The 27588-nt window shown below is 40.4% G+C and overlaps 2 protein-coding genes across 2 annotated transcripts; one reads left to right on the forward strand and one right to left on the reverse strand.

Moving 5' to 3' along the window:
• Window positions 1-1664: 1664 nt before the first annotated feature.
• On the reverse strand, window positions 1665-5185 carry MRPL46 (mitochondrial ribosomal protein L46). Its single transcript, XM_075276180.1, has 4 exons — window positions 4970-5185; window positions 3025-3220; window positions 2174-2347; window positions 1665-1933 (listed from the first exon to the last, which is right to left on the reverse strand). The coding sequence occupies exons 1-4, from the start codon at window positions 5183-5185 to the stop codon at window positions 1683-1685; spliced, it is 837 nt and encodes a 278-aa protein (XP_075132281.1). The 3' UTR covers window positions 1665-1682.
• Window positions 5186-5631: 446 nt separating this feature from the next.
• Window positions 5632-26791, forward strand: MRPS11 (mitochondrial ribosomal protein S11). The gene is made up of 6 exons (XM_075276181.1): window positions 5632-5754; window positions 9258-9362; window positions 11871-11969; window positions 19404-19533; window positions 22421-22486; window positions 26169-26791. Exons 1-6 carry the CDS (start codon window positions 5690-5692, stop codon window positions 26274-26276), a joined length of 573 nt encoding a protein of 190 aa, XP_075132282.1. The 5' UTR covers window positions 5632-5689; the 3' UTR covers window positions 26277-26791.
• The last annotated feature ends 797 nt before the right edge of the window (window positions 26792-27588 follow it).

Raw genomic sequence — 27588 nt, forward strand, 5'->3', positions numbered from 1 at the left:
TAGGTGGTCCTGCACAGAAGCAGAAAGACAGGGACCACCCAACTGACAGAGCATATTTGTGCTGAAACTAACAGCACTGATTGCTCAGGATCGATAAGGGCTAGAGAAAACTCCAGCTCCATCAGACTCAGTTGAACATTGCCAATTAAGGCCGGGGCCCCACGGACTGGAAACGCCACGATCCACTGCGGGAAAAATCAAGGCTTTGTACAGTGCAGGCAGAGTGGATGGGATTCATGAGAATCCCATCCCCACTTTGCGCAAAAGATCGCAGTGTGGACACGCTGCGATTTGCAAAGCCGTTGCAGCTTTGCAAATTGCAGCATGTCAATTATATCTACGGAAACGCCGGCGGCTTTCCTGTAGATATAATGTTAAGGGAAAGTCCGCAGAGGAAAACTGAACTTTCTCTTAAAAGCGCTGCGGAAAGAACCACAATGCGTTCAAGCTGCAGTTCTTCCCGCAGCGCTTTAGTGCAAAATTTTGGAGTTAGAGGTGGCTTCAGTAAATAGTATTCTTCATGCAATAACAATTCTGGATTACATTTCCTAAGAAATCCTTGAAAGAAATCTAGGAATATTGACAATGACATGTAACCCAACCCCTTTCAAACAAGTATGTCCCTACAGTCATATATAGTCTGGTACTGACTTGAAAGCATCAGACTGTGCAGAACAACCACAACTGGTAAAGTAGTCAATTTACTCATACATTTCTAGGAGGAATAGCAAGGGGAACATCAAGCAGATTTAGGCTAAAGTTGACATTTGCTTATTTTCAGGTTGTTGCTCTGATCGGTCGTAAAATTAGAACAACTGTCTGAAAAGCTAATAATGGATGGAAGAAGAGCACATTCTGTCTACATAGATATTCATTCACTTCTGTAAAAAACAAGATGGAAGATTTCTTCCATCTTGTTCATTTACTTTTCATGTGCAAGATAAAGTCCTGCATGCGCAAGTTTATCTTCTGTCCTAAGCCGATTGCACATGACCGTGTACTAACTGGCTGCCGTGATTGTCATTCGGGTGCTGCACGTGTACCGTCCGTGTTTCTGTGGCCCGTTTTATTCAATGAGTAAGAGCCATGGAAGCAGGGCAACAAAAATCGTACAGAAATAGGACTCGTTCCATATTTTGTGGCCCCGGCTACCGGCCCGCACACGGGACCATGTAATTCACGGGTTTATGTACAGGCGCATAGAAATGAATGGGTCTGTGTGCTATCCGGGAAATACATGGATAACACACTGACCATTCATATGGTCGTCTGCAAGGGGGCCAATACAATAACAAGCAAGACAAAAAAAAAAAAAAAGGCTTCCATTTTTTTTTTTTTTTTTTAATTGCAGTGAATGAGGAGGTACACAGAAAGAATGTGCTTTACTGCAATCGCCATTGTATTACTTTTTCAGTTCATTGTTCTTATTCTATGACAAATCAGGACTAGGACTGAAAATAAGCAAATGAGATCTTAGCCTTATGATAAAATAGGCTTCAAATTGTGACCGTCAAGAGAAATACAATTTACTAAATCAGACATGCCAGGGGTGGTGCCTGTCCCATCACAAAAGTCTCCCCTTCCCATGAAAACAATGGCTACAAAGAAGTACTACGATCACATTTATGTTTTTTCATACATAAAAAAGATTTTATTATGATATATTTACACAATGGCATCTATTATACATCTATTACAAACTTATTCACTTCCGATAGATAAGATGGTTTTAAGTAGTCCTTTAGTTCATCCTTGCTAACCCAAACATAGTCTCCTTTTTTCTTATTTGAGAGCAATGTTTTACTTTTAAGCAGAGCTTTGAAAAAGAAGACCTTGGCTCCCATCACATCTTCACTTCGCATAATTTTGGGGAACTTGTACTTGTAAAAGCCACAAGGAGAGTTTCCTAAGAAATGAGCTTCAATGTGATTTTCTGAGGAAAGAAAAAAAAAAAGTTAGCAACTGTTACAGAGACCAAATTGTCTATCGCACAGTTACAGTCTATCTACAGTCATCTATACACATAAGGTAAAGAGTAGTCCAAGTATCCCCCTCTCCATATGTGCTATACACAGGACAGGCGTATGATCTTATCCATGGGGGCACTTGACATTATTTTTCCAAACACTGTTCTAGAATTCTGAACCAGAATAAACCCAAATAAAGAAGTTACCTGATAACTTAGACAGTGCTCTTTCTGCGGTCTGCCTCATTGTTTCTCCAGCCATCCACTCAATCTGCGGGAACATCCAGATATCGTCATTTCCAATCTTTTCTTTGACCAGCAGGACCAAATTGTTTTCTAGTTTCCTGTTGAGCGATGTTTGATCGTTCTTTTCATCTGCTTCTGTAACAAATGGCAAGTAGATAGATTATACACAGACTACTCCAAATTAGGATACATTAGATGCTGGGCCGTGGCATGATAGTCATGGAGTCAGGGTTGGGATCAATATTGGCTGCTGTTAAAGTCAGAAAAAAAGTAACCATCTCCAACTTCAGAATAAAATGATTATTTTAATCAGATTCTACAATTCTTGGCATTGTATGCATACCTTGCTACAGGAACTCAATGAATTAGAGGCGCTTTACTGCTTTTCACTGATCATGGAGTCAGTTCCTCTTTCCTAAACTGGCCATATAAAGAAGGATACTGCTCATTTGTCAGACAGTTTGTATTTTTTAAGATAGGTCATCAATTGAAGATCTGTCAGCGTCCAACACCCAAGCACCCCCCTGAATCTGCTGTCTGAAGTTTCAGCCACATCACGTTCATTGGTTACAAAGCCTAATGGAGCTCATTCCTCTTTAAGTTGATGGGCTGAGCTGTGAAACTAAGCACAGCCACCGCACAAATGTAGGACACTGCACAACCTTTAGCTGATGACCTAACCTAAGCATAGAATACGCATAAAACAACCATTGACCTAACACACCATATCCAGGTCCACCATCTGAAAGATTTTAAGCAAGTGGTAAGTGCCACTATATAGTTTCTTCTTCAACAAGCAGTGCATGTAATACCTGTTAGTCTTGGAGCAAGTTTCATTTGCTTCCATTTTTGTTCCCAGGTGTCCTCCAAGTCTTGTGCCATCACTATGTCCTGTTCTTCTTCTTCGTCATCAGAGTCATAGGTGTCAGACTGCTTCCTCCGCAGGCGCTCAGCATCTTTTATAAGCTGAAGCTCATGATCTGAATAAAAACTTTTCTCTAGGTCAATCTGAAATACAGAATATGACAAAGTAAACACGCACAACCAGATTAGTAAATAAATCTCTACTCCTATTATTGCCAGTTAATGGCTTCTGTGTTATGATGACAGTATTTTTTACACCAGCCGAATGAAACAGCCGATGAAACACATGTATGAACATATCCTTGTACCATGGAGAAACTATCCTTGCCAAAATTTTACCAGATATACAAATGAGGTTGCAGGTTCTCAGTGGGCAGTTCAGAGCTCAGAAGGTAAACCGTACCCCACACCTTTCCTGGCGCTGTCCAATGTCACAGTTCTGAACTTAAAGGGAACAACCAGCATGCTGCTAAGCAGTTAGGGTTAGTAGTTCCAAACCTTTGTAACATACCGGTATCTGAAGAAGAGGCCCCAGGTCAACAAGTCACAAGATGTGAACTCTACTCCAAAAGTCCTGGATTTACTCGATAGACTTTAGGCTCTGTAAACTTTGATTTCTGTTACATGGTATGGCCCAAAACCCCAGCTGCTAATGGATCAGTGGTCCATGTGCAGTGTTTTGATGCCCACATCAGGGAGAGTAGCATGCAGAGTGTCTGTGGACCGTACAAGTGCATAAACGAAATTTCACGTGGGCAGCGCTGGAACTGTCAATTAAGACCAAGGAGAAACCGCCAGATGGGGTTTACTGAGGGAAGCCTGTGAGTTGGCCAGGCTCAGGACAAACTACTGGACACTTAGGGTTAGTTCACACAGAGTTAAATGAACTCCGCGTGTACACATTCTGTTGCGGCATTCCGCGATGAATTAGACCCAAATGAATGGGCAGGAGCCTCGCGCCACGGCTGATTCAGCCACGGGATCCGCAGCAAGATAGGGCAGCTTGCTTCTTTCTTTCACTACTAGCTACCAGAAAAAAGAAGCAAGCGGCTCCCAATGAAGTCAATGAGAGCCATTTTTGGCAGTGGATTTTGAGGCGGATTCCGCTGCCAACTTCCCCCGTGTGAACTAGCCCTTACAGCCTCATCTGCATATTTGATAGACTTTGTTATTAATCAAACCGCTCTCTTATCCCATAAGACTAGAGCTACATAGTGACTCCCTTCATGCAACAAAAGATCACCTATCACTCCTACACCAATGTAAGTGACTGGAGTCAAACTGAACCAGAGGGTGTTGCAACTGCAACTTCTTAGCTCAAAAAAACCCCTTCAGTAGTGCTCTATCTTTTCGCGACTAGAAGTCACAGTCGCAGCCCCCTGGGGGTCGTAATTCCAACATCCACTCTATTGGAGATAAGAGAAATGTAAAGGTGTAACTTGATGCTCCTGGACCCTAATGCAAAATCTGTAATAGAGCCCCCACCTACCTTGTGCCACACAGAAAAGTGCTGCATCCCCTATAACAGGGGTAGGCAACCTTCAGCAGTCCAGCTGCTGGAAAACTACAACTCCCAGCATGCACACTTGCTCTACGGTTCTTGCAGCTGATATGGAAGTGAATGGAGCATGTTGGGAGTTGTAGTTTCACAGAAGCTGGAGCGCTGAAGGTTGCTGCCCTATGTTGCTGGCCATGGTGATCTTCAGCCACAGCCCAATACCACACATGCACATCTGGATTCAGTCCACCACCTGTGATGTGTGTAATGGGGAGTGATGACCTGACCTCTACAGTCACTCGTTCCCTGGTTACAGTGGCTGATAACAGAGAACAATGGCATGCATTATAGAACAGTCCTATAGGTGCTGGTAACATGACTTTCCACTACTGTACCTGCTTGAGCAGCTCGTCCACCTCCTGCTGGATAGAAGTCTTGCTCTGAGACACCACCGCCGGCCTCTTTAAACAAACAGCTCCGTGCAGCCGCCATGGAGACCCCGAGCTGCCGGGTGCAGAGGCCAGTCCTCTACATCCCGCAACCGAAGCCCGCAAAACCAGTGTCCTACATGACAGCACGCCGGTCACCAACCTCCTCACAGGAGCCGCCATATTGGGAACACGTGACCTCCCTACGCTCTGATAGCGCTGTACTAAAGGCTGGACTGGATGGGGGAGATGGTTTATTCTCAGAAATATTAAGGCTTTTCACAAAATGTCCTGTATCATTGGAAAAAAAATTCAAAATTAGCACAATACGTCATTCTATTTCATTTTGTATCGTTCTTTTAAAAATTATTCAATTTCTCTACTCCCCTATAGCTTAACGCAGAAATGGTTTAGTCCAGAGGGTGGCGCTGCTTATTTTATAGCGGGGGAGGTTTAATTTTACTTTGTTTCTAGTTCTTATTTCGTTAAATTTATTGGACAAATGATAAAGGTTAATGTAGAAATAATAGTTTCATCTATTAGTAATTAATCATAAAAGCCCCTTATGTGGCTAAAGCAGCCAATATATAAATGAGATGTTGGTTGTCCTCCCCTATGCTTATAGTGAGATGGTATAAGCTGTGACCTTGCTGTTTCTTGTAGAAGCGTGATGCCAGACCGGGAGCTATGAACTTCGCAGTAAGGAGGGCAGTGCCCGGGCTGCTCCAGGGTATAGTGCAGCAAGCATGTGGGTGAGTGACGGTGTGTGGGCTGGAGAGTGCGCCGGCCTGTAATGTGGTCAAAGTAGCCGGTACCGAAAGCACGAAACATGGACAGAGCTTACTGTACTGCTGTAGTGCACAGTGGACCAGACTAGCAGCCAATCAGATCAGTTCTTACATTTTCTACTGTCTCTAGAGAGTGAGAACTGCAATCTAATTGGTTGATTTGGTTTTCATTATAACATGAGGCTCTTAGTGATTTATGATAGATATGGCAGTTTTAGAGGACGAACCTGGGTGTTATTGCAGCACCCCACATGTGCCCTCCAAAATATCTTGGCCATATATATATATATATATATATATATATATATACACACCTAATGCACGTGAATCATAAATAGTACATATGCAACACAGACCAGACACCGTGAACACAGATGATGATGGGGTTGTATATTAAAGGGGTATTCCCATATACATAATCATATCTATATTTGTAGATAAGTAAAAGTTAAACATATTTGCAAATATAAGTAGTTAAAAATCCTGCAGAGTTTTAAAGATTTTCTCTACTATCTTAGTGGTGACAGTCTGTTGTCTTGATCGGTTATCAATGGATACGACCACAAATACAGAAACTTTATATTGGCTGGGATTTGTCAGGAACCCAGCTATGATTTTCTTATTGTAGCTGTGTTATCAGGCAGGGACACTACATGTATCAGAAGATATCCCGGCCACAATAAGGAAATCACAGCTGACTGATTTGTGTTATGTTTCCATGTGATTTCCTCTATGTAACCTTAGTAGTGGTACAGGAGTCTCCAGGTCTGGTAATATCTCTGTGTGAATGTTCTATTCCTGCTTCTTATTCCTTCCTTTCCTCATTAGGCCGGGCACATAATGCTCTATTTTCCTACTATTTCGTGTCTTAACATCTGGGAACAATGTACCAAACCTAAGGAACTGCTCACAATAAAATGAATTTATAAAGTGTTTTTATTTACTTACCTGCAGTAGTGGAGTTGCACTGGGGTGTGTCTGCCCTGACCTTTTAAGAGGCAAGTCTGCAGAAACTCCAGTGTTTTGTAGGGGAAACTGCAGAGGATTATGGGAAATGTCTATAGGTATAAAAGGTTTCCATCAAACAGCAAGCTGGGGGTTGGTGGAGTTCAGATGGTAAATAGTCTGTTGGGCTACGGCAGCCTGAGGGTGCATTCACACTAAGTATAAGCTGAGCTGATTCTGAATGTAAAACATGTTCAGAATCAGCGCGTACAAAGCAGATCCCATTCATTTCAATGGGAGTCTGCATACGAGCGCTCCCCATAGAAATGAATGGGCTGCTTTTCCCTGCCCCATCCCCATTGGTTTCAGTGGCATATGCGCATATTACATTGAAACCAATAGGGGAAAAAAAGCAGCCCATTCATTTCAATGGGGAGCGCATGTATGCCGGCTCCCATTGAAATGAATGGGATCTGCTTTGTACGCGCTGATTCTGAACGTGTTTTGCGTTCAGAATCAGCTCAGCGTATATTTAGTGTGAAAGCACCCTAAAATCTGCATCGAAAAAAGCTGATTTTCTCCAACGTGAGGCCTTAGGCCAGGGCCCCAATAGGACTTATACGCCACGATTTGCCTGCGGTGGAGCGCCGTGAGAAACATTGCGACATTTTACAGTCAGGGTAAATTGGATGGAATTCTAGCGAATCCCATGCCCACGTTGCATTAAAAACCGCAGACACAGTGATTTCCCAGACCGGTCTGGTTTTGGAAATCACAGCATGTCAATTATACCTATGGCAATGAGGGCGGTTTCCCCATAGGTATAATTGAAACAGAAAGTCCGCAGAGGAAACTTCTGCCAACTTTCTGTCTAAAGCGCTGCAGGAAGAACCTCAATGCGTTGCTGCCCATGGCATCTTAGCCTTAAGGTGTTTTCTGGCCCCAAATTTTCAGTATTCTTCATACTAATGACCTATCCACTGAATAAGTCACGAATATATTAACTATTGTGGTCGAACACTCAGACCTACACAGATCAGTTGTTCTGGCTACCCCTGAGTGCTGCAAGCCAGTGGACTGGGCAGTGTGTATATGATCTCCTATTCAAGTAATTTCAGCAGAAAAGCAATTCCCTAGAAAACTGCTGCACTACTATACACTACCTGTACACACTCCTCTGTCCACTGCAGCAGCTTTCAGGCTGTCAGAACAGCTGCTCTGTGCAGGGTCTGCGTGTCTGACCCCGACAGCATATAAAATCAATCTGGGGCTGGAACATCCCTTTAAGACTGAAGCGTGACAATGCGAAAATCTAGTGTTTTTTTTTTTTTCTGCTGCGGAAACGCCATCGGAAAAAAAAAACTGTGCATTTTACAATACCTGCAAAATGAATGGGATTCTGGATAATGCCATCCACACATTGCAGAGGAAAAGCTGCATTTTCAAAAACACTTGGGTTTTTGAAAATCGCAGCATGTCTGTTATACCTGCGATAACGCTGTCGTTTTCTATAGAGGTGTAATAAGAGCAGAAAGTCTGCAGAAGGAAAATTTGCAAAAGCACATGGAAAATGCTGTGGGAAAAATCACAATGCTTTTTTTACAGCGTTTTTTTTTTTTTTTTTTGCTACGTTTCTCTAAATGGGCCTAAGCCTAGAAGAGTTGGTCCAGTTCAGGAATTAGAATGCAACCAGCAGAGGAGGAGCATAAAATAAAAATACATTGATACTTAGCTGCGTTCTCCCCTCTGTTCTTGCGCGGAGTTAGCCATCATCTCCTGTGTTCTGTATGTATACATTGTGGTCCCAAGCGTCATACAGTGGATCGCGGTTTTTGGCTGCAGCACTTGCATCACATGGCAATTGTCACACTACTGTATCGCGACCAAGGCATTAGCCACACATCCTGGTCTGTTTTGCAGATGCAAAAACAAGGGTGGAGTTTAGGACAGGTGCAGTTTTTCTAGAATGTGGTTTATCAGTTTTTCATAAGCATTTTTAATGTATTGATTCCATGAAAAACAGACCACACACAGATGGCATGTTTAGTTATTTTTGTTGCTGTTCCTTGATGACACTTTCTGTTTCTGTTCATGTCACCACTGTAGCCAATGGCTGTTCTCAGTGGTCACCTGGTGGCCCGTGATCAAACTGCACATGACTGCTTTTTTTTTTTTTTTTTTTTAAACTATCGCTTATTATACTATTAATTATACTATTTACAGCCTAGATGAGAGTTCTGATTTAATTTGACAGTTTGACTTGAAAATAAGTTGTCATTGTTTTATATTTGTTATTTATTATACAGTTATTCAGATTCTATAAATTGATACATATTTTGTTATACATTTATTTCATAGGAATATAGTCACTGACTTTTTCATGGATTAAAGGAGCTTTCCAGAGCAGAACTCAGAGTCAGTGTTTTGGCCTACCGAAACCACCACTAAGATGTATAGTGTGCTCTGTATCTGGCGATGAACTATTACTATGTTATGACTCATTTTTCTTTATTTCCATCCAGGGCCTTAAAATTGTCCTGTTGCCGGCCTCTATGTGTGAGCTCACAGACAATTCAGAACACAGTCAGTCCTGTCAAAGATTGGGACCAAAGCTCTAAAGAACTAAGGTAAGTTTGATGCTACACTAAAACTTACTTGCACGATATGGATGGACAGTCCAACATTGTTAGATACAAAAGAATCGATATCATTCTGTTGAGAAATGCATCATCATATGCAGCCATAATAGTCACACTATAAAGAAACTGTCGACTCTCCTGACATGACTGTTTTTATTTCCCATAATATAACAATTCAGGCTCCCCTTTTCCTATCTCTGCACTATTAGTCCCATAGAAACTGAATAGATAAGCAGCATGCTTGTGTTGACTGTTGCTTCATTGCAATAAGGAACTTGAGATCCCATGGTGGGGTCCGTGATCAGACACCACCTATGTTGTAGGTAGGAGAGAAGTTTTGGAACAACCCTTTTTAAAGGAGGCCACTACCAATAAAATCTCTTCTAAACCACTTTTGTGACTGTTAGTGACATAGCGACCTTTTATGTGTCAAAGTGCAATTTTGCTGTCTACAAAATCAACTTTTAATTTGCATGCAAATGATCCATCAAAGGGAGTCTATCCAAGACTTAGCATGTCGGCGCCTCCTATGCTGAGACATGGCTCTTTTGATCAAAATACAAATGACGCTAGGTTCACACTAGCGCCCGGAGTCCATTCTGAGCTTTGCATCTTCTGCATGCAAAAGACAGAAAGCTGTCAGACGGGGTCCGGCCATGAGCGCCAGTGAGCGTTTTATGCTCTCCGCCGCAAAACCGTTCTTTTTAAACTGGACACAGAGTACTGCATGTCACTGCTCACCGGCGCTCACGCCCAGACACCTTTCAAAGAGTCCTGCAGGTTTCCGTCTCCTGCTCTGTTTTGTGCAGGAAACGGAAACCTGCAGAACGGACTCCCGGGCGCAGATGTGAACGAGCCCTGACCTAGTTGAAGCAGTTGCCTCAAAGAGGTCCTTTACATATGACAGAAATGATAATATCTCTGCAGCGGAGGCTCCAATGCACAAGATGAAAAAAGCGTTTGATTTGGGTGACCCTAACCTGTGGAGCTGGGTGAATATACTGCATTTTATGACATGATCCCTATTTTTGCACCCAGAATGTGGCTAAATTTTAATTTCTTTTTTCCTGTGGCCACCAAATGCAGATCATGTAGAGATTACAGGCAAAATCGGCGCTCTAGCAGGTGCGTCCGTGCGTCCGCAGCAAGATTGCACTATGACACGCAAAAAAAGTTTATTCTGAAGTCATTTTGGGGCTGTTATACTCCCTTTAAGGCCTCATCCAATGTAAACTATGTGATTGCTTCATCTCCGCTGTAGATTTATGTTCCAGTTATTGGCCTAGAAAAAAAAGAATAGCAACAGCAATATAAAATTGTCGCATCTGTAACTTATTTTTATTTAGAAATTTAAGTTTTGCTTTGATAGATCATAAAAAATTCTGAGGAGATTTTTTTTTTCCAAGCTATATTTGTTTCTATAGTAGGCAATGAAAAGAACATTTTATAGATTATTGTTGTTGCAATACTTGGTGCTAGCTTCATTATTGTCTAAGGAAATGCTTGCCGCTTACGGTGATTTGGTGTAATACCATAAGCTGTTAGCTCCAGATCTATAAAGCAGGTTCTCACAGGGACACAGAGTGAAGGAATAATATACAATACACTGTACTGAGCAAAAGTTTTAAACAGGTATAGAAAAAACGCTGCAAAGTAAGAATGCTTTCATGAATAGATGTGTTAATAGTTCATTTATGTCCATTAACAACATTAAAGTGTTTGGGTTTTTTTTTTTTTGCTATTGTGTCGGGGGGAGAGGCTATTAAGTATATTAGAAAAATGTTTGCCAATCTAACTTTCTTTTAATAGAAACCAGACCATAAAGTTCTGTACACCTCTACTGAATGTATTGTGGCGCGCTAGCATTTTCTCTACATAATGGGGGTATATCTCTGGATTTATACCAGCTAGAAAATTGGTTGTGGTATCACATAAAATTAAATCTCGGTTTTTCTTATAGCTAGAGCTGTGATCTTGGCAGCGTATAAAAGCGGAGAACCATTTTTCTATGTGGTATAAATCTAGAGATATAGCCATTTGAAGCGACCATCCCCTTTGAGGAAATACTAAAGCTCTACATACTGGCAATACTAATGTATACAGATATTCCCGGTGACCTTTGTAACAGAAGAAAAAGTTTTGCATGGGAAAAAAACCCGTGAGGCAGAAGGCATTCGACACCAAGCAGTGGGTACCATCTGCATCAGTCATTAATGTCCGTTGCTCTCATCCTGTGGCTGTATGAACCCACCGTTACATAAACAGTAAGACAAAAGCAAACATGGCTAATTTCTGAGCACATGATTGGACACCTGGTTTTATGGGTCGTAGAAGAGGAGGATTTCTGCTAAATGTACTTGGAGTTCCATATTTGCCCCATGCCTTATATAATTACACAATGATACTACAATGTGCTTATGTGAAGGACAGTAACCTCTGTAGATACAGAAGTGAAATAGGAATTCTTAACTGTTACATTGTATGATGATCCTACAGCCTGTTTCCACCTATGCCTGGGGAGCAGAGTTCATTACAGTGGAGTGGACTGAAGTATGAAGAAGTGCCAGTCGTCCATATCAAAGCCACTTATAACAAGTAAGTCAAGTGTTAATGGAAATGTGTAACCGCATTAGTATTGACCTTTAATATCATGAGTCCTTTACAAATTAACGAAGACCTGTCATCTCTATTGACATGTGTTTAGTAAATACAGTCCTATGAAAAAGTTTGGGCACCCCTATTAATCTTAATAATTTTTTGTTCTAAATATTTTGGTGTTTGCAACAGCCATTTCAGTTTGATATATCTAATAACTGATGGACACAGTAATATTTCAGGATTGAAATGAGGTTTATTGTACTAACAGAAAATGTGCAATATGCATTAAACCAAAATTTGGCCGGTGCAAAAGTATGGGCACCCTTATCATTTTATTGATTTGAATTCCCCTAACTACTTTTTACTGACTTACTGAAGCACAAAATTGGTTTTGTAACCTCAGTGAGCTTTGAACTTCATAGCCAGATGTATCCAATCATAAGAAAAGGTATTTAAGGTGGCCAATTGCATATTTGAATCTCCTCTGAAGAGTGGCATCATGGGCTACTCAAAACAACTCTCAAATGATCTGAAAACAAAGATTGTTCAACATAGTTGTTCAGGGGAAGGATACAAAAAGTTGTCTCAGAGATTTAACCTGTCAGTTTCCACTGTGAGGAACATAGTAAGGAAATGGAAGACCACAGGGACAGTTCTTGTTAAGCCCAGAAGTGGCAGGCCAAGAAAAATATCAGAAAGGCAGAGAAGAAGAATGGTGAGAACAGTCAAGGACAATCCACAGACCACCTCCAAAGAGCTGCAGCATCATCTTGCTGCAGATGGTGTCACTGTGCATCGGTCAACTATACAGCGCACTTTGCACAAGGAGAAGCTGTATGGGAGAGTGATGAGAAAGAAGCCGTTTCTGCACGTACGCCACAAATAGAGTTGCCTGAGGTATGAAAAAGCACATTTGGACAAGGCAGCTTCATTTTGGAAACAAAAATTGAGTTGTTTGGTTATAAAAAAAAAAGGCGTTATGCATGGCGTCCAAAAAGAAACAGCATTCCAAGAAAAACACATGCTACCCACTGTAAAATTTGGTGGAGGTTCCATCATGCTTTGGGGCTGTGTGGCCAATGCCGGCATCGGGAATCTTGTTAAAGTTGAGAGTCGCATGGATTCCACTCAGTATCAGCAGATTCTTGAGAATAATGTTCAAGAATCAGTGACGAAGTTGAAGTTACGCTGGGGATGGATATTTCAGCAAGACAATGATCCAAAACACCGCTCCAAATCCTCAGGCATTCATGCAGAGGAACAATTACAATGTTCTGGAATGGCCATCCCAGTCCCCAGACCTGAATATCATTGAACATCTGTGGGATGATTTGAAGCGGGCTGTCCATGCTCGGCGACCATCTAACTTAACTGAACTTGAATTGTTTGTCCAAAATACCTTTATCCAGGATCCAGGAACTGATTAAAAGCTACAGGAAGCGACTAGAGGCTGTTATCTTTGCAAAAGGAGGATCTACTAAATATTAATGTCACTTTTCTGTTGAGGTGCCCATACTTTTGCACCGGTCAAATTTTGGTTTAATGCATATTGCACATTTTCTGTTAGTACAATAAACCTCATTTCAATCCTGAAATATTACTGTGTCCATCAGTTATTAGATATATCAAACGGAAATGGCTGTTATAAACACCAAAATATTTAGAACTAAAAATGATTAAGATTAATAGGGGTGCCCAAACTTTTTCATAGGACTGTACTTGTATTCCTCGTAAAATATCTCTTCTGGAGAGTCTTTCCTTGTAACTCTGCATAGTGTTGTTCCTCTGTTATTCGTCCTAGACATTTCAGAATAAAATGACAAATGGGTGCGGCTACTTAAGGGTGTTAGCGCTACATAGTCAGAGCTCACAGTGCAGGAACAGAAATACACTCCAATTGGTGACCCAGTTGTCAATATACTTTTACATTTCTAGGAGGAATAGCACAAATGGAGTTGAGAGAATAGATTTTATTTAATGGAGAATACAAAATAAGTAAAATAGCTGACAGGCCCTCCTTGATGTGCTCAAAGTCCAACAAGCTCTCAACAATTTAGCGGCTGGTTTTGTGAAACTGTGCATTGAAAATCCTATATTATGCAGTATTGGAAGAGGAAACAAAATGTATTTAAGATAATATAACCCTCTCAGTGCTGCAAAATAATAAAATGTAGTGTGGAATGTGAATAAATTTAAATTCATTAAAGAGGTTTTATGGGCTTAAAATATTGGTGAATTATTCTAAAGACAGGTTAACAACATCACATGATTAGACGTCTGACACCACTACCAATCGGCTTTTCTCAGCATGTGATACCCAGAGAATGGAGCAGGAAGCAGACAGTGCTGTTCTTTATCTAGTGGCCAAACCATGTTACTGCACTTCAATTCCAATTTACTTGAATGGGATATAAGCTGCAGTAACCCAGTTTGACCACTACCCAGATAAACAAAGCTGTCAGTTTCATACTGCATTCTATGCATATCAGCTGCCGAGAACAGCTGATTGGTGGGACAACTGACTGATTCGTCCGTGCGTGTCCACCATTTTAGTGGTCTGTTGTTCAGGTCCTCTGACAGACCACAATAATTGACAGCCCAATGCTACTGTGAGCCAAGCATCAGATTCCAGCTTGACAAACACATGAGCAATTATTCCTAATGATTATTCCAGTATTAAAGGGGTTGTCCAGGACCTGATGACTTTTGATACTGATGACCTATCCACAGAGCTGTCAGGGTCCTATACCTGAACCCATATACTTACTATATGACTGAAAGTAGCCTTGCCCCATTCAAGTGAAAGGAAGCGAGATTACAGTTGCAGGCGCCACTGCAGCACTGTATGGACTGGAAGCTATATACAGATACTTGGCAATCCCTTTAATATTCTGAAGTTTGTTAGATACATAGTTTTACTGCATCTGTGTGACCATGGCTGTCAGTGGTTTGGCCTACCAACTCCACAGCTCTGCTTATTTAGAAGTCTGATATGTGAAAGAATTCATTTAAGGCATGCCCTGTACTACTCATGGTTATTACTGTTATCTTAATATGGAGAATTTTGTAGGGAGGGGAATGATATGTTTCCATTACATTGTCAAGATGATGTGGGACGATGGTGGTGTACATGGTGGTGGTGTACACAAAACTGCCATCACAGTCATCAACCTCAAGCTGGGCTCGGGGATTCATCCATCTGAACCAGCACACTGAGCGACAGTTAAGTGAAAGGTACCTAATGAACAGCAATCAATACTGATAGAATTGCAAGTCTATGTAATACATCCATCTTGCTTGTCCTGCTATGTAATGTTGCCTGCCCTGCTGGAAAGGAATAGGGAACGGTCTGCTTCCCCGCGTGCAGCACAGTATGATTTGTCTGCTGGAATAACTAAGTGTTTAATTGAAGTGTACAAGAAAACAATGTCACTCCCAAGAAGAACAGCCAGCCTCTGCTTTATATTTTTCCAACCATTCATACTATGGAAATACAAGGACCTGATGACTTGTGAAGATTTCACTCTTCATACAGTTATATATCCATTGTTTACATAAATTCTCCAGATTCATTCTTCCCTACACTGGTCCCTTATTCATCCTTTTCCCCTCCCTTTGACTTCATCAGTTATGTGTAATAGAGTTGTCCTAGGTTTTGTAGCACAAATCACTACAGGGGTAGGGTAACTGTTACCCCACAGCATCGGGGCTCGGACAATTGACCAGGGCAGCATCAGTATCCATATTCTGCCTGTTTTTTTTTTTTTTGTTTTTTTTTGTTTTTTCTACATGTTACTGAAACCAAAGCATCCTTGGGCTAGAGTACAAAAGCTTGTGGCAAAGGGATTGCAGTTTCATACTTCTCCCACATTTATTTATTAACTATCCAAATGATAAGTTTCTGATCCCTGAGGGTCCATCAAGAATAGAAGTAACAAGTGCTGCATAGACCACTGATATACCTGTATACCCTACAATTATTTCTGGGAGTTTGCAGAACAGTGACCACAGTCAGTCTCATAGAAGTGAATGGAGTAGTGGGAGAGCATACAGAGGCACTCTTTTCGAGGGACTGTAAATAGAGTGGTGGTCCATTTTCTGACCTCAGTTCTCATGAACACTGGCAGTTGATGGCTAGTGCTAACATGACCCAATTACCATAAAACGCCACCTTTCTAAGCAGATAAACCTGAAATTAAAAAAATCTAAATTTCATATTAGTGCTGGGCTAAATAATTACTATATGAAATTTTTTTAGAATTCTTTAGAGTTTACACAAACTGTAATTCAGTATAATAGTTTGTGGTTTTATTATATATATATATATATATATATATATATATATATATATATATATATAGTCAGAATCAGGGGCCTTTGTGGTCACCTGTTCAGCAGCTAACTGTGAGTGACTATAGCTGATCAAATTCAAAGACTAAGTGCTAGCGATGAAATTCCACACCACACGAGAAAAGTTGGAGTAAGAACTTCTTTCTTAGCCTGAGCAATGCAGGCAAAAAGAGACCTTTATTACAGAATGTGTAGGTTTTTACATGCAAGAAGTAAACAAACAGCAAGTTTGATTGGTTGGTTGAGGTATCCGCCTCCTGTGACATCGGCTCCAGGGCACTACCTCCAGGAAGTGATATAGCTTCTTGCCATGTGGTTTCTGTGATGTCATTTCCTGTGGGAGTGGCTTCTTGCCATGTGATTCTCCACATGGTCGAAGGCTACACCTGAGCACACCATAGAGGTCATCTTGTCATGATGTCTGGTACATTGTCAAAAGCCCATGTCTTTTCAGCATCAATCTTCACAATCCCATGCGTGCGTTATAATATATACCGTATATACTCGAGTATAAGCCGAATTTTTCAGCACAGTTTGTGTGCTGAGAAAGCCCCCCTCAGCTTATACGCGAGTCAGCAAAAAAAAAAAATAAAAAAAAAAAAATATATATATATATATATATATATATATATATATATATATATATATATATATATATATATTTTTTTTTTTAGGGGGGGGCTGGGGGTCTATGACCAGCCACAATATCAATGTATAGAATTTCCCATACAATAAAATAAAAAGATGTAAAATAAAAAATAAAAGTTCTAAATCCCTCCTTTCCCTAGAATACATACAAAAGTAGAAAATGACTGAAACACAAACACATTAGGTATCCCTGTGTCTGACAGTGCCCGGTCTACTGAATATAGGGTATCTGCAGTGCTCCTGTTCCGTCGGGAAGGGGTTAATAGGAGCACTGCAGATACCCTATATTCAGCCAGGCTGAGTTCCAAGTGGGGGAAGAAAAAACAGTCCTCAAGAGCAGGGAAGGGGCAGACAGACAACCAAAACACCCCCTCCCCCTCCCCTTCCCCAGCAACTACTGCACCCAAAAACTCCAACCATTTTAATTTTTGAAATTTTCCAGAAGCTACTGCATTTCCCCCCTCGGCTTATACTTGAGTCAATAAGATTTCCCAGTTTTTTGTGGTAAAATTAGGGGGGTCGGCGTATACTCAAGTATATACAGTACATATAGCTTAGTATATAGCATTGGCTTAGCTTTGACCTTTAACCACCCCCAGTCACTAAATGTGTAAGGGCTGGGGGTTAATTGAATTTTATCTGTTCATGCTCCACAACAGCCCAACTGGTTTTTCCACCATTGCTTAGAGATGTCCTCTTGGATTGTCTATTCATTGACTTGACCTATTGTATTGGCTCTTTGAATACATGTCTATTGTCTGCAGCCAAAAGGAGACGGCTAGTGTCTAGACTGGGCTACTGGCTACTGTGTCTCCAGACAACAATTGATTGCCAGCATGGACATATAATTCTAGTTTCAACCTGGGACAAATAGGCATATTATAGCCATATCCAGATATTGCTGACGCCATCTTGTCACATAATATCATATTCAGTTTGAAACCTAAATAGTTATACTGCATTTAGTTTTATTGATAACAATGTTTTTGTGATCATATACTTACAGCCTTCACACATATACCTCACTGCAAGAGTAATGTCACTAGTCCAAAAAATCTGAAAAAAAAAAAAAAAACCTACACCTGAATGCCTTATCCAGAACTGTTGAATGGGGCTCTGCTCAAGAGTTTTGCTCTGTATGGGGAGAAGAAAAAAAATGTTTTTTGGTTTGTTTTTTTTCTAATCACTTACAGCCCTTGGATGGAAATTAGAGAGACCAGTATATATGTTATATAAATGGAGAGTAAATATTCCATGATACATCACATGAAGGTACCTGTGTATATGATATTTTCCAAGAGAGTTGTACATCTGTCAGGCACCCGTGTACACGAATCTCCTATATAGAACTGAGAGATCTGTGAAAATGGGCAAAAATAGGACATGGCCTATTTTTTGACTGTTCAAATGGACAGTCACAAAATCGGTCATGTGAATAGCCAGATTCAGATGCATTGATTTTAATGCAGTCATGCGATGGCTGTTATCATTGTTCATGTAAGTAGAGCCTAAGCTATGTAGAGATAAATCCCTTCCAAATCACTGTATTACCTACATAAACTCTGCTCAGAATTGATCGTATATCTACAGCAGTTTCATATATTAGCAGTCAGTTTGTACGTTTCCCCAAAAAAATAAGCAAGGCCAGATTTACACTGCGACTTTTTGCAGTGCTAAGAAATTATTTTAACTATTGAGCTACAGCTGCAGTCTAAATGAATGTATCCAGTTGTATACAATCTTGAGGGCTTTAGCTGTCACTTAATAGTTAAAATCTATCAGTACCGCTACAAAAAGTTGCAACATAGTCCTGGCCTAATTATCAGTTTCTTGCTATTGTATGCAGCCTTTTTGTTTAGGCTGGGTTCACATGGTACTACATTGCTGAAGAGCTGCGCACAGTTTTACTTGCAGTAATTTGTAGCATTTTACTATATTTTACTCCTGTAACCTGAAAACCTCTGGTTTAATGGCGGTCAGCATACAGGTGAGATGCTCAGTAACATGCGCTACTCATTACTGCAACTAAAAACCACACACAGTTCGTCTGTGCAATGTGTAAACCCAGCCCTAATGTGTGCAACAATGAACAATGTAATTTATATGTGAGGTGTGTATTAAACCACCCTTTTCTAGATGGAAATTGTTATAAACATAGCAGCAAAAAGGAAAAAAAAAGAATATTTTTAAGTGCTTTGCATTGTTATACCCGTTTTTTCAGAAAACGTTGTGAAGGCCAAATACCCATAAGGTCACTATTACAATTCCCAGTTGCAGCCACTATCACCTGAATGGGTTAATGTGTTCCCAAATGTACAAAACTTTGGTTTGGTGATGTGTCAACAGTTAATGGATATATGTGATGTTATATACACGTGAGCCTATTCATTTATTTAAAGTCTTAGTGAAATGTCTTACTCCTCTGTGTTACAGCACACACATTCAAGTCACACATCCCGACAATAGGTTTATTACGCGCACATCCTGCGGGACGGAGGGCTTCCGAAATGCCAAGAAGAGCTCTTCTGTAGCTGCTCAGACAGCCGGGATCTCCGCAGCAACTGTAAGTAAGGAGAAAGTCTGTATATAAAGTTATGTACGTTATGTATGTGCATGTCAATGTATATGTATGTGCACATAAGCCAGAATTCTATCCCTTACAAAATAATTTTTTGGCTTACAAGTGATCAGCTTGTATCTGTATATTGTATAATATAATACACTACTGGTTTTAAAAGGAGAATAAGCTACCACAGTTTAAATATCTTATGTGTTTTTAATGTATTATTATATTATATATTAGGCATAAACACACACTTGAAAACTATTGCCGTGAGCACTGGTAGACAAATGCTGACTTTACTAATAAGAAAATATTGACGAGGGCAATACGCAGGTTAGAGGACTCTTTTTGTTTTATCCGTTTAGACTTTGTGATTTTGGAAAGCAATGGGCCAGTGCCGCAACTTCCACTAGGTGGCAGCCCCCACCCAAGGTTGCCAGCCACCAAATCCTAGTATTCCATAGATTGTGTTTTCTTTCTTCCTACCGAGATTTCCCAGCGTGATTAGCCGCACAGACAGGTCACAATGTTTCACTTCACAAAATAAAACTAATTAGGACAAGCCTGTGAAATGATAAACCCATCAGAGTTTTCTGTGCACTGTTACATAAAAGGCCTTCATGACCCGCATGCTCATTGTTACTGAAATTATTATTTCATGTTGCCCATGGTACTGCCTCAGAAAGTATTCCAACAGTATTAATCAGGAGCCGCTTCACGTACAGAATAATAAGCAAATATCACGGCGAGATGTACGTAATCTGTAAGAGTAGCTTATGGCTGGAGTACTTGTATACAAGGTGTGCACATGTGTGTTTGTAGCTTCTCTACATCTTTATGTTAGAAAAAAAATTAAATCATTTTTTTTACAACCCAGACACTAACCAGGCATGTTCGTAATAGTAAAAAAATAAAATAAAAACCCTAACGAAGCTTTAAAAAGACTGGGATACGGGGCTAATAAGTGTTTACTGCTGGGACCCCCCATAGTTCTAGAGAATAGGGGTTCTATGCCACTTTTTCTAATGAAGCTGGAGCTTCTCATTCATGTTACTGTTCCATTTGGTCACTATAAGACTGATATAAGGGATATCCCCGTCACTCCCCTGTTCTTTATATGCAGAAAGGGGACAAACACAAGACTCCTGTTCTTCTATGATTATTATTATTTATTTAGCTTACTTGTATAGCACCATGATATTAGGCAGCGCTTTACAGACATTATGAGCCCTATACAGGAAAGTGATTGACAATCTACATTCCCTATCAGTATGTCTTGGGATTGTGGGAGGGAACCTGGACAAACACTGGCAGATCACCATGAATAGGTGTTAGAGGGGTTGTGATTCTGCACAGCCCCTTAAATTTGTTCATGAACCAACCAGACTTATGTCCATTTAGGTGTGCAATAAAAGTACTGAGTAGAGAGAGGTCCTATAATAGGGAAAAATCAGCCTACCTGGAACTGCATGGCAGTGTGTACTGTACTAATAAGGGTTTCTGGCAGCTAGAAGAGGGTCAATATTTTTTTCCTGCCCTGTTAATGGACTGCAGACTACAGGCTACTGTAAATAAATGTATCTTTCTCTGAATTAAGAATTAGAAACTGATGTGGATATCAGAAGGCTCCTGATCAATATACTACTATATTGGGAAATGAACATACGTAGCAATTCCTACAATAGCCTTAAGTTGGCCTAGCCATCTAATGTGTATGTCCCCCTATGTTTCTCTGATAGATATTGTTGTCATGTTGAATTTCATCCCCAGTCCTTTTGTTCTTTGGTTAGATAAGACTCCTCTAGATGTGACTTCTTCCTATTAAGAACACTGGCACGTTTAGCTGAGCCTTGTATGTGTATGGGGACGTCAGGAGGAATCGCTGTTGGCAGAACTCTCCAAAGTGCCTGGCCAGCTTTAAGTAGGCTTGCTAAGGATAATCCTTGAGAACAGTTAAATAGTTGGATTGTGTATAGATCTTACAGAAGTGTGTAAACCCATGAGGCGACACTAAGCTGCAGCAGAGAAGATCTGCTGAGATCCTTGTCACCATGAACATCACTGGGTTATTTCAGAGCTCGACGCATTCTGGAAATGACTTGTCCATTTCTCCACTGTTTCTGCTTTTAGAAAGTGTTGAAATTTGAACAGGCTGACAGATCGGCTTCCTAATACCTCCCATAGTCTTTTATCTCCACGGGAGCTGACATCTAGTCAGTCTACTAAGTTGTCTGGGCTACAGCAGGTGTTCATGTTTCTACATCCAAGTCTGACCGCCATTCACATCTTCTGAGAAATCTGCATTACATTACAGGAAAACCCCAGACTGTTTATTTTAATGGATGTGTGTGAGCGGAGAGATTGGGAGGGGGGGATGATGTTTGTAACCTGCAAGAAAAACAGAGTGTCTGCTTCCAGGCACAGACAAAAAGAGCATCTTATATGTAAAAATGGAAGGCCCTCTTCATGACCTCCGAGCCATTTCCAAACAATGCATCTTTCAGCTTGATGGTCAGTAGGTGTTCTGTTAAAAGGCATTTTCTGCTTATAGATTAGTCGCTGACTGTTCCATTTCTTCAAGCTGGTACCCCTGCGGCTTAATTCATAAGCCGTTTTTTTTCCTTACCAATTTTCTCCCTGTTTGCCACTTTGTATTTGTTGTCTAATTGTTTATTGCTGGGTAGATCAGTATGGGTGTCCCCCGCTACACGAAGGTGAATTGTTATTCACGTTTTACCTTTTTCTGTTTGTTTTCTTAGATAAACTATATAATAATACATATAGAGATTCTGCTGATGGTCATTTAGCGATGGCTCTCGTGTCACTTTGGATTTCAGATGTTGCTTGCATGTCACTTACTTTATCTTGTTTGTTTTTTTCTTTCTAGAAAGCTGTTGATAAAGGAGTTGTACATGTCAGAGTAGTCGTAAAAGGAATGGGACCTGGAAGAGTGGTAAGTACATAGGTTCCATGTTATTGCCTGCATTTCCTATGTCTCCTTCTTCCCCTTATACATACATAAAATACATACCTGATCTAAAAATCTAAATGTACAAGCTAATTTTGGTGGGCTTTCTATAGAAACGTATGATAATTATAATGCACATGTCCGTATGTGGCAGGAGAGCTGATCTGACAGCTCCTATGGGACCACTTGTGATGTCAAACTTGCACATAACCTTTCAAAGCATGTACTTTAGAGGTAAAGTATGTATGCCAAGTGCCTCGTTTGACATTCACTGATGTGAGGAGACCTACAGTCTAGTTAAGGTCAACAGCAATTTGTGCTTGCCGCCATAGACGGAAGATGTCACATCAAGGGTCAGTGAGGCATCACCATAACCTGAAACCAGTAAGGTGCCACAAGCATGCAGGTAGCTCGGTTATTGTTCTCATATACAGTATTGCACAATCTCTTTGTGTGCTTGAGTTCCCCTCCTGGTTGACAGCGCTCACACCATTCTCTAGCCCAGCATGACTCTTGGTTAAATCATCAGATTGGGCAAATATATTAAAGAAAAAACAAAGCTAGCATGTATGACCAGTGTATGGCTTGTCCAATTTGTAAAACAGTCAATTGAGAGGGTTTTTTTTACCTGTGAGAAGCAAGTATGGGATGCCAAGAGATTCCATTTTTGCTCCACTTTGAAGGAGAGCGGGAAACCATTATATAGATTCTGCATTCACTTTTGTAGGAGACGGATTCCTACCTCCTGGAGATCTGTAGCCTATTTATTTTCTGTCTCAGCAGTATGGCAGAACCCATCTAATGCATGACTCTTGTATCTCTCCATTTGACCATGGGATAAATTTGAACATATAGTGTCTGTGAGATGAACAGTAGGGAGGAAGCCCTTTATCTGCAGTGTATAAGTATGCTATAGCGTGCGGTCAGGGGAAGGAGATAAAATAACCAGTTATGTTTATGTCTACATACAATAAATCTGCTGTGGAAATAGACAATAAACAGGACAGGTAGCTTATGGAAAAGGATTATACGGAGAAGCTGAAATAGCAGTGGTCCTGACTGATCTACCGTATATACTCGAGTATAAGCCGAATTTTTCAGCCCAGTTTTTGTGCTGAAAGAGGGGGGTCTATGACCAGCCACAATATCAATGTATAGAATCTCCCATGAAACAGTGCAAAAAAAAAAAAGAAGATTTAAAAAAAAAAAATAAATAAGAGTTCTAAATCACTCTCACTTTCCTTAGAATACATACAAAAGTAGAAAATGACACATTAGGTATCCCTGTGTCTGAAAGTGCCCAGTCTACTGAATATAAGGTATCTGCAGTGCTCCTGTTCCGTCGGGAAGGGGTTAATAGGAGCATTGCAGATACCCTATATTCAGCCAGACTGAATTCCAAGTAGGGGAAGAAAAAACAGTCCTCAAGCTCAGGGAAGGGGCAGACAGACAACTAAAACACCCCCTCCCCTTCCCCAGCATCTACTGCACCCAAAAACTCCGACCATTTTAATTTTTGAAATTTTCCAGCAGCTGCTGCATTTCCCCCCTAGGCTTATACTCGAGTCAATAAGTTTTCCCAGTTTTCTGTGGTAAAATTAGGGGGGTCGGCTTATATTCGGGTCGGCTTATACTCGAGTATATACGGTAAGTGTTATGCGTCACTGCATTCCTTGTGGAGACGTCACTGTCTTGGCTGGTATGAGGGAGTCTTCTTTCTTCTGAAGGACCTTTAATTTGCATACTCCTTTCACATGGTGCATTGCCTGAAATTTAGTCTCTAAACACTGCAGTGAGAAGCTGTAAACCTCCACCTCTCCTTAAATTTTTTAAGGTCAAGTAGGCTTTAGCACTATTAAAGCAGTTGTATGTCCCCTAATCAATTTCCTCATACTGATGACCTATCTACTGGATCGGTCATCGGTATGTGATTTGTGGGGGTCCACCACCTGCACCAAGCACAGATCAGCTGTTTTGACAGTGTCTGGGCGCTGGAATGGACAGGGAATGCATGTAAGCTCTCATATTCAGGTAATAGGAGCAGATCTGCAATTCCCTGGAACCACAGCTATACCGTGAGCAGGGATGCTCATGTTATCTCAGTAGGAGAGCTTAGAAAATGCTTCCAGTCTACTGCTATAGTGCCCGTCTCCCAGATCTGTATGGGGGTCAAGGTGTCCGACACAACCTACTAATGTCCTTTCCTGTGGATAGGTCATCAGTATGAAAAATCTATTTGCGGCTAGACATCCCCTTTAGCAAGGACCAATTATCTTGAGCCCTATTACAAGGAATTTTCATAATGTTCTGACTGCAATGCCACAAACATTCATTTATTTTAATGTCTCTTTATGATCAGTTTATATTTTTGTTACAGAATGATTCAGGATGTGGTGCCCTTATGTGGTCCCTCCTGAAAGTCTATGTGTCCATCAGGTTTGTCACCTCCCTACAACCCCTGGTTTTCCCTTTGGTTCCTTGGACTTTATGGATTTACAGCCACAGTGAAAGTCTGAAACTAGATTTGTTCTCCCTAAGTTCTGAGGGTTGGGGCAGGTCAAGGGCCGTAATAGTTTTGGAGAAGGCTTACTATAGACTATGTCCTTGAGCACGATTTTGTGCCTTACTTTTTTTAGTATGTCTCGGATTGAAAATATCACAAACTTGGACTTTCAAATGAAAAAAAATGTGTGAGGAGTATATGTAATAGTAATAGCACATATTAATTTGAGAGCTAAAATTCTGTTCATTAGATATGTGTGAAAATTGGTTGAGAATCCTGGAATTATAAAGGTACCTCAGTAGAGAAACCTTTCCGATGAGCAGCCGTGCAATCTAATGGCTAAAATAAGTTAGAACATAGCTAAGGTTTTTGTGCTGCTGCCACTTGATATTTTATTATTTTGCTTACTTGTATAGTGCCAACATATTCCGCAGCACTTTACAGACCTTGTCAGTCATTGTCCCATATAGGGCTCACCATCTAAATTCTCTATTAGTATGTCTTTGGAGAAAACAGAAGAACATACAAACTCCTTGCAGATATTGTCCTTGGTTGGCTCTATCTCTGTAAGTGCTAACCACTCATCCACCATGCTGCCCACTTGATAGATCCTTGTCATGCACTGTGTGTTAAACAGTCGTGGCTTTGATCAACCTAAGAGAAATACATACCCAAAAGGTGGATGTTTTGTGTAATATTTGTAGATGTCTGCTGATCCCTGATGTGCTCTTGACATATAAATTGTCGTAATTGAATGGTGCATCTAAGGTAGCCATGATTTACTGGATTCACTGCGTTCTTGTACAAAGAATTGGAAATGGTAGCACAACAATACATCCTTTTGTCAATTTTTTGTAGTCCCTTTTGAACAATGACTTCTATATATTGGTTTGGTAAGAAAAGTAGGATTGACATAGTTGACTGCAAAACAAAATGCCCGCTAAAACTTGCCTTTGCATGGGAATGTAGGTATATTTGTTGTGTCTGGAAATTAACTATACCTTGTATAAAAAAAAAAACTGCCTGCACTAAACCAAATAGGTGCTGAACATAGATAGATCTATGTATACAAAAACCATAACTTCTGCTATGTATAATAAGCAATTCACCAAACATAAGATGTGAGATCATGAATGTAATTTATGTTTTTTGTTTTAATCACAGCATGCCATTAAAGGGTTAACCATGGGCGGACTGGACGTGATATCCATTACAGACAATACCCCCATCCCTCACAATGGTTGCCGTCCACGCAAGGCACGCAGATTGTAAACAAGATCGCAGTGGGGAAAGATGAAACGTACCCTGCAGTGATTCCAACAGGACATTCTGTAAAGACGAAACAGCAATTCACTCCATAGGGTTTTTCCTTACAGGCTGCACAATGTTGTGTCATGATGTCCTCTTTTGTGAAAATGAAAATTTCTGCCTGATGTATTTACTGACTGCTTTTTTTTTTTTTTTTTGAGAAACACTTTTAAAAAAAAATGTTTAATGTGAACTCTGAAAAGAAAATTTTGGTCAAAATGTTTTTTTCTTGCTTTTCAGGTGGCTGTAATAAAATGTCAGGAAAATGTTTGAGCTCACCTTTTGTGTTGAGGGAGCCTTGTGCATTTCTTCTTTTCTTCTGTGTCCTTGGAAATAACATGAGAATTTGTATTCTCTTCAAAAATTACAAGTAATAAAAATCACCACATAGAAAATTGCTTTTACAAACAATAGGCTATTCCCTGGCAACATACTGCAGAAAAGCCATTGTAAACTGGAACCAAAAAAAAAAAATAGCTCTAGCATTAAAAAAAAAATCTTTAGAGTGAATTCTGAGCTGATTTTTTTTTTTTTTTACAAATTTGCATAGCCTTTTAGCACATTGTGTAGATTGAATGTTCTTTTTTTGACCATTTTATAAATATCGATTTTTGCCCTTTATATATGACTTTTTTTCTTTTATCCATTTACTTTATTTAGCACGTGTTGTAACAATTGATGGTACACTGTAAAATTACATTCATGGAATTCTGCTTTCACTAGCAATGATCTGCTTTCTGGAATTTTTCTTTGAAAAAAATCTCGGTTGGATAGAGTACTGTATTGCTTTTATTGGTCGTAATGGTGCCACATTATACTGGATACACTAGTGAAAAAAGTTACTGTGTGGTTTGCTGCACGATGGAGCTTGCAGAATTTTCATATACAATTGTTCATGACATTTTTGATGTTTTATTTTTTAGTGATGATTAGGGTTGAGCGATCGGGATCGGAAAAGATCGGGTTCCGATTGTCGATCGAGAAAACTTCACGATCGCGATTGGAATTCCGATCCCGATCTATTCGGGTCGGATAGAGATCGGGGCTTATTTCCCACAATGCTTGGCTACTGGCCAATCATTGTGGGAAAAGCTTAGCACCCATAGGAATGAATGGAAGCGGCCGGCCGCTTAACCCCCTGCGTGCCAGCTGCGTCCATTCATTCCTATGGATTTACTGCAGCCTGCTACTCTTCTCCTTCGTCCCTGTTTTACTGTATACTCAGCTGAATATACGGTAAAACAGGGACGAAGCAGGAGAGTGGCAGGCTGCAGTA

Source organism: Leptodactylus fuscus, chromosome 5 (assembly GCF_031893055.1).
Source record: "Leptodactylus fuscus isolate aLepFus1 chromosome 5, aLepFus1.hap2, whole genome shotgun sequence".
Taxonomy (NCBI): domain Eukaryota; kingdom Metazoa; phylum Chordata; class Amphibia; order Anura; family Leptodactylidae; genus Leptodactylus; species Leptodactylus fuscus.